Source organism: Rhinopithecus roxellana, chromosome 21 (genome assembly GCF_007565055.1).
Source record: "Rhinopithecus roxellana isolate Shanxi Qingling chromosome 21, ASM756505v1, whole genome shotgun sequence".
NCBI classification, from domain to species: domain Eukaryota; kingdom Metazoa; phylum Chordata; class Mammalia; order Primates; family Cercopithecidae; genus Rhinopithecus; species Rhinopithecus roxellana.
In genome coordinates this window covers 22785274-22796119 of record NC_044569.1, presented here as the reverse complement: position 1 = coordinate 22796119, position 10846 = coordinate 22785274, and the positions used below count along the sequence as shown (strand labels likewise).

At 46.5% G+C, this 10846-nt stretch overlaps 1 protein-coding gene across 5 annotated transcripts in view; it reads left to right on the top strand.

Moving 5' to 3' along the window:
• The first annotated feature begins 4323 nt into the window (after nucleotides 1-4323).
• The window catches only part of BCL2 (BCL2 apoptosis regulator), an 84495-nt gene continuing 77972 nt past the window's right edge, over nucleotides 4324-10846 (top strand). For 2 of the 5 annotated variants that reach the window (XM_030926038.1, XM_030926040.1), the window contains exons 1-2: nucleotides 4326-5196; nucleotides 5418-6288. In XM_030926038.1, coding sequence (XP_030781898.1) covers nucleotides 5704-6288 — 585 coding nt within the window. In that variant the 5' untranslated portion in view covers nucleotides 4326-5196; nucleotides 5418-5703. Of the gene's footprint in view, nucleotides 5197-5417; nucleotides 7398-10846 lie in introns of those variants that run through there. The other 3 variants (XM_030926037.1, XM_030926041.1, XM_030926039.1) reach the window with 3 other exon arrangements.

Here is a 10846-nt window from a genome sequence, read left to right as displayed (position 1 = left end):
AGTAAAGACGGGGATTCACCATGTTGGCCAGGACAGTCTTGATCTCCTGACCTTGTGATCCGCCCGCCTCGGCCTCCCAAAGTGCTGGGATTACAGGCGTGAGCCACCACACCTGGCTGAGAAGTTATTTTTTAAGCAGTTCATTTTTCCTTTCCTTTTCTTTCTTTTTTTTTTTTTAGATGGAGTCTCGCTCTGTCACCCATGCAAGAGTGCAGTGGCATGATCTTGGCTCACTGCCATCTCTGCCTCCTGGTTTCAAGCATTTCTCCTGTCTCAGCCTCCTGAGTAGCTGGGATTACAGGTGCCTGCCACCATGCCTGGCTAGTTTTTGTATTTTTAGTACAGACGGGGTTTCACCATATTGGTCAGGCTGGTCTGGAACTCCTGGACCTCAGGTGATCCGCCCACCTCTGCTTCCCAAAGGGCTGGGATTACAGCCGTGAGCCACTGCGCCTGGCCTCATTTTTCTTTTATGCAAACTATATGGACTACTTGTTTTTACTGTCTCTAGTCAGCTCATTTTATTTATGGATTAATTTCCATTTCAGGTTGGGGCCATGGTTTACTCTTCCATCTGACCTATTAGTTATCAGTATCCTCAGTTAATAGTCTCATTCTACCCACATTTGCAATAAAAAGTTTCATAGCTGGAAAGATTTGATACACACTGTTTTTTTTTTCTGATTTTTTTTTTTTTTTTTTTTGAGACAGGGTATCAGTCTGTCACCCAGGCTGCAGTGCAGTGGTGGGATCACAGCTCACTACAGCCTCTGCCTCCTGGGCTCAAGTGGTCCTCGTATCTCAGCCTTCAGAATAGATGGGACTACAAGGCACACACCACCATGTCCGGCTAATTTTTGTATTTTTTGTGGAAATAGGTTTTTGCCGTGTTGTGCAGGCTGGTCTCAAACTCGTGGCCTCAAGCAATCCACCCACCTCAGCCTCCCAAAGTGCTGAGATTACAGGCATGAGCCACCACATCTGGCCGTTACATCCCTATATTAAACATTAGTATGTTTATGTTAGAATACTGTACCTTTTGAATTTCATAAACTAGGGGAACATTTATTCTGATGATGGATGAAAGAACTTTCTTGGATGGATGAAGAGAACAACGCTGTGAAACAACCAGTAGGTGGCGAAAACTGGCAATAAAAAGCTTTTTGTTTGGTGGCCTGGGGAATGAAGACGGAAAGAAAACACAGGCCGTTCAGACTCTTGATACAATCTCCATTCCCTGCATCTTGTTTTTTTCTCTTCCTGGTGCCACACTACTTCTAGAATCCAACCAGGCAAAGCTGCCAAAAGGGTCATCCATTGGCTCTTGCAAGTGGAAAACATCTTGGAAAGTGAAAAGTCCACTGTGCATATGTTTGTAAGGTTGTTGGAAGGTCTCAGGCACAGATCTGGGATTCAAATCCAGTTACTCCTGCTGGTGTTCCCTCCCCCACCTCAGCATTGTCCAAAGACGAATAGTCAATGTCATATACTTCCTGGGAATACTTGCCTTTATGCTTTAAAATGGAATCTAATAAACATGGAACCTAAACATAGGAATGGTTTCACTCTTTCAACTGAAAGAGTATCTAGAACATTCCCAGGGAATATATAACCGCTAGTCAAAGACTGCAATACAGATCCGTCTCAAGACTGATTATAGCCGAGATGCCACATAAGGAATTAGTCTGGGAAAATCCATAGAGTGAGGCTCTACAGGAGCAAAGGAAGACAAAATCGGTAAGCTATTCTTTCTCTGGGAATAGGGGATCCGTTTCCTTCTGGCTGCCCACTTTGCAGAAGTACAGTTTCTTTTGCAGGTCTGTCCTATCATTTCCTCACTCATATGCTGAGTATGAGGAGCCTGAAGCCTTTCAATTCCTCTTAGGTAATTTTGGGGCTTTAAAATACACTTTCAAGATTTCTAAACCATAATGTTGTGGAACTGGCATGAATTTATGTGAGAACATATACTCTAGGTCAATCTATACCCAGTGCCTATCCAGACCAGAACACCTCCCACGTGCATAAAAGGGACTCTGTCCCAACCATCAGAAGGACAGGAAGGAGGATCTCTTTTCATCCCCTCTTGCCTGGATAAGAAATTTGTACCCAGGCACCCATTCCTATGTGAGAGCAGTTGGCTTGTTGGGCTGATGGGATACAATAAATGAAGAAATAAAATAAAAACACCCAAGAGAGATGGCAGTGCATATAGCATATAGTCCCAGCTATTCATGAGGCTGAGGTGGGAGAATCCTTTGAGCCCAGGAGTTCGAGTCCAGCCTGGGCAATATAGCAAGAACCATCTCTTAGAAAAAAAAAAAAAAAACTAAAGAATTTGGTGTGCTTTTTTGACTTTTTAAAGAACATTTTGATTTTACAGTAGGAATGAGACAAAGATGATGTCAGGCCAGTGGCTCATGTCTATAATCCCAGCACTTTGGGACACCGAGGCGGGCAGATCACAAGGTCAGGAGTTCGAGACCCCGAGGCGGGCAGATCACAAGGTCAGGAGTTTGAGACCAGCCTGGCCAGTATGGTGAAACCCCGTCTCTACTAAAAATACAAAAATTAGCAGAGCGTGGTGATGTGCATGTGTAATCCCAGCTACTCAAGAGGCTGAGGCAGAATTGCTTGAGCCCGGGAGGCAGAGGTTGCAGTGAGCTGAGATCGCACCACTGCACTCCAGCCTCAGTGATGGGACAGAGCAAGACTCTGTCTCAAAGAAAAAAAAAAAAAAAAGATGTCAGAGCATATTTGTACACATTATAGTACTCATTTGTCATCTTTCTTGACCACAATAATTCCGTGTCCCTATATATTTGCACTCAAGCCCTATTAAGTAAGCCACTGTGCTTCTAGAAAACCTTTTTCTTTTTTTTTCTTGGTGCTTTATTTGTCAAAGACTCTTGGAGATAAAAACACACACGTGCAACTTGTTTGTCCTCTTGTCCTTTTTTGCTAGGGGCTATTCATGCTGATGAATTTAAAACTGCTTGCGAGTACACACGTCTGCGAGTGTGGATGTGTATGTATGTATCTACGTACCTCATTTGAGAAAGTGCGGCCACCTAGGATTGGCCACCAGGCAAAGGTGGAGACCTTTAGGAGCCCACCCACCCCAGCGTTAGGACGGTGGGCCTGAAAGTTACTATGTAGAACTCCTCATCGTGTAGCACTAAAGCAGTGCAAAACGTGTTAGGGACAGAGGAAAAACATTGACTTAAACTATCGTAAAGCCCTTGATAAACCCCTTCCCTGGCGCGCTGAGTTCTACATGGCTTGGGCCACGGACTAAGTGTTCAGGTGGGCACGGGCGGGGATGCGCGCGCGTGTGTAGTGCGCGGACACCTAGGAAGCCACTTGAAAGTAAACACCACGCTCGGGGCTTCCCTAGACATTGCTTAAAACGTGCAGAGTCGCCTCTCTTCACGGCAGGGCAGCGCTGAGGTCCCACTGCTCTGGGCGCGGCATTGGCCTGGGTCTTCCCCAGGCGGCCGAGCGCTGGTAACACGGCGTGTGTGTGTGTGTGTGTGTGTGTGTGTGTGTGTGTGTGTAGGCGCGTGTACACACTCTATACACGGCTAGAAAGGGTCCAGGCGACACACACACTCCCACATACACGGCTAGAAAAGGTCCAGGCGACACACATACACACACACACAGACACACACTCCACACACACGGCTAGGAAGGGTCCAGGCGGTTCCCGGCGCTTTTCTAGCCCTTGTTTTCATGGCGCACCCTCCCGCCAGCAGCCCCCTCCGCGCTCCGTCGCCCGCCCGGCCCGGCCGCGTGCGGTTCCCAGGGAGCCCCCACCCCGTCGCAGACCCCGGCGACCACCGAGTCCGCGCCCCGCCCGCCGCAGGCCTGAGGAGAAGGCCCGGCGCACACCCACCGCGCCGCGGCCGCGCGGGAGGCCTGCGCCGCCCGCGCCACCCACCGGCCGGGCCCAGCGGGCGCAGCGGAGCGGGCGGGTGGCCGGCCCGGGCGCGCCCTCCCCGTCCGCGGCCCCGCGCGCCATGTGCCCCCGGCTGGACGCGCCACTCCCGGGCCGGCCGCGGCGCCTTTAACCCGGGCCAGGGAGCGGGGCGGAGGGGGCGGTCGGGTGGCTCAGAGGAGGACTCTTTCTTTCTTCTTTTTTTGAATGAACCGTGTGACGTTACGCACAGGAAACCGGTCGGGCTGTGCAGAGAATGAAGTAAGAGGACAGGCACCCCCGCCCCGCGCCCGCCCCCTTCCTCCCGCGCCCGCCCCTCCGCGCCGTCCGCCCGCCCGCCGCGCTCCGGCCCGCCGCTCTTCGTGGCCCCGCCGCGCTGCCGCCGCCGCCGCTGCCAGCGAAGGTGCAGGGGCGCCGGGCCCTCCCCGCCCGCGGCCGTCAGCGCTCGGAGCGGGCTGCGCGGCGGGAGCTCCAGGAGGCGGCAGCCGCCAGCGCCGCCGCGCAGGAGCAGGAGGAGGAGAAAGGGTGCGCAGCCCGGAGGCGGGGTGCGCCGGTGGGGTGCAGCGGAAGAGGGGGTCCAGGGGGGAGAACTTCGTAGCAGTCATCCTTTTTAGGAAAAGAGGGAAAAAATAAAACCCTCCCCCACCACCTCCTTCTCCCCACCCCTCGCAGCACCACACACAGCGCGGGCTTCTAGTGCTCGGCACCGGCGGGCCAGGCGAGTCCTGCCTTCATTTATCCAGCAGCTTTTCGGAAAACGCATTTGCTGTTCGGAGTTTAATCAGAAGAGGATTCCTGCCCCCGTTCCCGGCTCCTTCGGCGTCCCCCCTCCCCTGTCTCTCTCCTGGGGAGGCGTGAAGCGGTCCCGTGGATAGAGATTCATGCCTGTGCCCGCGCGTGTGTGCGCGCGTGTAAATTGCCGAGAAGGGGAAAACATCACAGGACTTCTGCGAATACTGGACTGAAAATTGTAATTCATCTGCCGCCGCCGCTGCCTTTTTTTCTCGAGCTCTTGAGATCTCCGGTTGGGATTCCTGCGGATTGACATTTCTGTGAAGCAGAAGTCTGGGAATCGATCTGGAAATCCTCCTCATTTTTACTCCCTCTCCCCCTCGACTCCTGATTCATTGGGAAGTTTCAAAGCAGCTATAACAGAAGAGTGCTGAGGATTGATGGGATCGTTGCCTTATGCATTTGTTTTGGTTTTACAAAAAAGGAAACTTGACAGAGGATCATGCTGTTCTTAAAAAATACAAGTAAGTTGTCTGCACAGGAAATTGGTTTAATGTAACTTTCAATGGAAACATTTGAGATTTTTTACTTAAAGTGCATTCGAGTAAATTTAATTTCCAGGCAGTTTAATACATTCTTTTTAGCCGTGTTACTTGTAGTGTGTATGTCCTGCTTTCACTCTGTGTATACAGGGAAATGCACCTGATTTTTTACTTATTAGTTTGTTTTTTCTTTAACCTTTCAGCATCACGGAGGAAGTAGACTGATATTAACAATACTTACTAATAATAACGTGCCTCATGAAATAAAGACCCGAAAGGAATTGAAATAAAAATTTCCTGCATCTCATGCCAAGGGGGAAACACCAGAATCAAGTGTTCCGCGTGACTGAAGACACCCCCTCGTCCAAGAATGCAAAGCACATCCAATAAAATAGCTGGATTATAACTCCTCTTCTTTCTTTGGGGGCCGTGGGGTGGGAGCTGGGGCGAGAGGTGCCGTTGGCCCCCGCTGCATTTCCTCTGGGAAGGATGGCGCACGCTGGGAGAACAGGGTACGATAACCGGGAGATAGTGATGAAGTACATCCACTATAAGCTGTCGCAGAGGGGCTACGAGTGGGATGCGGGAGATGTGGGCGCCGCGACCCCTGGGGCCGCCCCCGCACCGGGCATCTTCTCCTCCCAGCCCGGGCACACGCCCCATCCCGCCGCGTCCCGGGACCCGGTCGCCAGGACCTCGCCGCTGCCGACCCCGGCTGCCCCCGCCGCCGCCGCGGGGCCTGCGCTCAGCCCGGTGCCACCTGTGGTCCACCTGACCCTCCGCCAGGCCGGTGACGACTTCTCCCGCCGCTACCGCCGCGACTTCGCCGAGATGTCCAGCCAGCTGCACCTGACGCCCTTCACCGCGCGGGGACGCTTTGCCACGGTGGTGGAGGAGCTCTTCAGGGACGGGGTGAACTGGGGGAGGATTGTGGCCTTCTTTGAGTTCGGTGGGGTCATGTGTGTGGAGAGCGTCAACCGGGAGATGTCGCCCCTGGTGGACAACATCGCCCTGTGGATGACTGAGTACCTGAACCGGCACCTGCACACTTGGATCCAGGATAACGGAGGCTGGGTAGGTGCACTTGGTGATGTGAGTCTGGGCTGAGGCCACAGGTTCGAGGAGCGGGGGTTGGAGTGCGGGTGGGCTCCTGGGGCAAGGGGAGGCTGTGGAGCCAGCGAAATAAAATCAGGGTTGTTGCTTCCCGGCGTCCCTACCTCTTCCTCTGGACAAAGCGTTCCCTCCCCACCTGACCGATAACGCCTGCCATCTAAGTCTTTAACTTGCTTGCTAGTCATGGAGATCCAAAGATCCAGCGTTTGTAATCCAGTGGGATGTGGTGGTAAATGGTACCCCCTTCGGTGTTTCTCAAGCTGGAGGTCCAGGAGTCCCCAGGACCACCGTTTCCTGGCTTGAGCAGCTTGTTGGAATCAGAGGGAGGTTTCAGGGACTGCTTATGAACCAGATACCAGGTTGGGTCTTGATAGTCTGCATCCCAAACAAGCGCCTCTGAAACAAGCCCCTTGTACACTAAGATTTGAGAGCAACCTAATTAGAATAGACTCCACAGAAAACCAAGGGCATCATCACTCGGTAAAATTTTCTGAAAGAGGAAAACCAATGTAAGTCTTTTTCCCTGGAAAGCTTAGTTGTGTTTGTAAAGAGCTAAGTTGACATTCCAAAGTCCTTGGATTGGAATCTCCAGTGTGTGCCATATTCCCAGTGGGCGTGATGAGGTGTCTTGAGGAGTATTAGGCTATGGCTTTGCTACCTCGTCAGTGACATAATTTGCATCGGTTGCATTCTTTGTGTTCTATAATTTGTGTATGATTTACCAATTTGCTAGAATGCTAGAATCTGTTGTTTTTCACAGCCTAGAATCGACCTAATTTTGTGATCTCCTGAAAAAATCTGCATGTAGGTATCTATGTAAAATATAGAAGAATTGATTCTTAGCTGTGGATTCTCATGCCCTGACTTTAGTTGAAGTGATTGATACCTGTGGCTTTGAAGAACATTTGTGAGATGATCTTTTTCTGGTACTGTGCTAGATAGAGCTTTTGTCATTATACCATACAATTGTACTTTTCTGAGATTCTTTGCGGGGGTTGGTGGTGCAGTTCCTAAGAGTCAAGGATTGTAATGGAGATCTATATCTCATATCTAAAATGATGAATTTATGAAAAAGTATTCTTGTCTGAAGTTTTTTTTTGTTTGTTTGTTTTACACTTTTTGTTTTAATCTGAAGAGTTATCTTTGAAAAACAGGATGCAATTCAGTGCTTCCTTTTATAGCCTCTTGGGAGAATTACTAATGTCATTATTTTATAGGACCTAACAGGAGCAAAAAGCCTAGAAATGACTGCAAGTGGATTAGATGTCAAGAAGCACACTACATGTTTTTATTACATTTTACAAAGTGTGCTCATATTAAGAGGCCAAATAGAGAAAAGGCCAAGAAAAGTAGATGATTGATGTGAACATCTGATCTTATTTGACCAAAGTTGACAAAATATTGATGCCACTGTTTGGTGTTTAAAAGTAAGATTAATCAAAATGCCCCAATTTAAATTTCTAAAATTTAAATTTCTAAAATTTAAATGCTCTTCTCGAATTGTTTGTTGACATCTCACATTATCAGATGTTTAGTAATTCTGGAGAATTTACTAAAGGGTGAAAAGAATATTTTTGTTAAATATTTGGTTAAGTAGGTGGTTTGATTTTTAATCACTATAACCACAAAGGTTGGGACTTCCAGACTCCAAAAGGATCCTTTTAAACCAAAGTAAAACTGATTTAATAGTTTTGCTATTTCACATTTTTATGCAAAATTCACATTTAAAAATTTTCTTTCTAGTTGAAATAAATCCAACGTGGTAACTGGTATCTGTCTATCAAGTAAGTTAATAAAAACCTGGGAAACAGAGACACATGTTTATGATAGAAATTAAGATACAACCTTGATATTTGTTGCTGAATTTCAGTGTGTTACCATCTCATGTAACTGAAGTTTCTTTTTAAGTAAAGGCTCACTGTTTTCTTTTTTTGAAACAGAGTTTTCATAGTAGACCTATCTTTGTGGTCAACAGGTATCTGAGGTTGATAAATGTAGAGGCTACATTTTATGATGCCAGACCACAAGGACACACCATAGAACATGATAAAAATTTTTTGACAAAACTGCTTCTAGTAAAAATAAATCATGTAGAAGCACAGATGGTTGATGGTAAAATATGTAATAGCTTTCAGAACAATGCATAGATGGTGACTATATAGGAAAACAATGGAATTTAGAGAAAAAAATACGTATATACCAGGAAATGCACTCATAGGACACTTTGGAATAGAAGTGGTAGTGTTTGAGAATGATAAATGATTTGCCTATCATTTCAAATGTGATTATTAATCTAACAGTCATTTAAGGCATTTGGCATACAGACAGATTTTCTTCAAATTTACACCAATTGGGGTTACATCTCTAATAATATGTTGTATTTTATAGTGTAAAGTAGTCTTAATGGTAAAGCTTCAGAAAAGAGCTAGCATATTTTCTTGACATGTGACAATAATCTGCACTGTCCCCAAGCTCAGTGGATCAGCCCATCTCCTGAATACTACACTGAATGCTCCTGGCTTTAGACTTCAAGTCATTTCTTTTGCTTTGCTGCTGCTCCTACAAGATCAGAACCTTGTGAGGCTGAGGCAATCTGTTTGACTTTTGTGTTCCGTAACATGGAGAAATCAGGTCCTTGGAATGATCAGCCTCTGACAGATTGTCCCAGAAGACTACAAATTAAAGAAAGACTAAAGAAGTAATTGGCTGTAGAGTGGAGTGTGACTTTATTCCTAGGTCTGAATAAGGCATTGTGTGGCATCCAGAGAGAGGCAGGACAGAGGAAGCAGTGAGAGAGCAGCAATTCTAGAAAATATGGATACCTTGCTGCTCAGTGTGGCTTATAGACAGTAGCACACGCATCCCCAGGAGCTTCTTAGAGATGCAAAAGCTCAGCTCCCACCCCAGAACTACTGAGTCAGAATATGTGGTTTGTGTGCACATTAAAGTTAGCGATGCTGGCTACCATCCTTGGTTCCTGGTGGCATCTTTTAGGAAGAGTTGCTACCTGAGATGGATTCTGCATTGTCCCCTTCCAGTGGCCTTAAAGATCTACAGTGTTACTTGGAATACTGAATGTTTCCCAGAGGTCCCCTATTGTGATCTGACTTAAGGAAGACTAAATTGGGATGAAGGAGAGATAGCAAGCAGGTAGATTAACTATAAGCCCAGTCTTCTCATGAATATTTTTCATAGTAGTTATAAAATTTATATTGGCATCACTGGTCCCATTAAAAAGTAAGATAGCTTTTCTTCTTCAATTAAAGGCAAGAGAATTAGCTCTTTTAATAGCTGTTAGTTATTATTTTATCCCCTCATAACACAGTTTAAATTCTGTAAATGACTTTAGTGACCTTGCAACTTCTTTAAGACAAAGAGACTCTTGCAGGCAAGGGGTTGAGTTTTGGGTAAGTGATGGTGAGTGACCCTCTAAACTGAGAACTTTGGTGACATTCAGCTTCGTGTCTTAGGAGAGAGTGAGATATGGACCACCAGATGAATGAGATGATTCAGACAAGAGATTGTAGGAGATTGGCTTTATTCTATTGACGAGATGGTAATCCGACTTATTTTTTGGTGTTGGTGGTTTAGGAAGATAGGAACTTCTCCACACCTGGTAGAGTTCAGCTGCCTTTTGATTAGTCAGCAAGCAGTTTTTCCTTTCTCAAGGCAGTCTACATCCAGCAAAACATTTGATTAACTGGAAAGCAATACCATTCTCATGCCAGTGTACAAATTACACGAAAGAGCATCATTTTTCTAGTGTCTGAGGATTGGCTGCTTATGGCCAATTTTGGCAGCAAAACGATAGGATTAAAAATAGCTTGAAGATGATCTAGTCTTAAATAATATATTTCATGATGAACTTTCCTGGGAAAGTGCATCTTTCTGCCTTTAAGAATCACATGACCCTTTCAATAATTTATTTAGTAGAAAAAAACACATTATTTCTCGTAGAGTTTTCAGTCATGTGCTGTGGTGTGATTGTTTCTGGACCTTCATAAAATTTTATAGTTAACTGAGTTCTCTTTTCTGTTTTGGGGCCTTTGTTGCTATTTAATGTCCATTGAAAACATGGCTTTCTTTTGTGCATTCTGTTACTTTCAGGTGTACTTTCTAATGAGAATGGATTGCCCTTTTTAGCAATCTTTGATTGAACTGGTACATTTCAGATTACTTAAATGTTATCAGGCCACACAGCATACCAGGTAACAGAAAGCCATAAATTTAAAAAAAAAAAAAAAAAAGCAAGCAAAATTCTTGTAGTTTTTTCTTATCTCTGTTCCCAGTCCTATTGCGCTGTTTGGAGGGATGATAAGCCCACTCTTGAGCGAGTGTGTAGTCTGCATGTTAACCATGGTGCTTCCCACCAACGTACCTCCGCACCCCTTTCTAAGGTCACTCATTATGTCTCAGCAATAGTTTAGCAAAGCAGTTTCTCAGCAGAAGTGCATTTGTGCTAGAAAACAACACTGTCTTTGTAGTGTACAAGTAGAAAGTTTTCTTTTTCCCCCAGAGA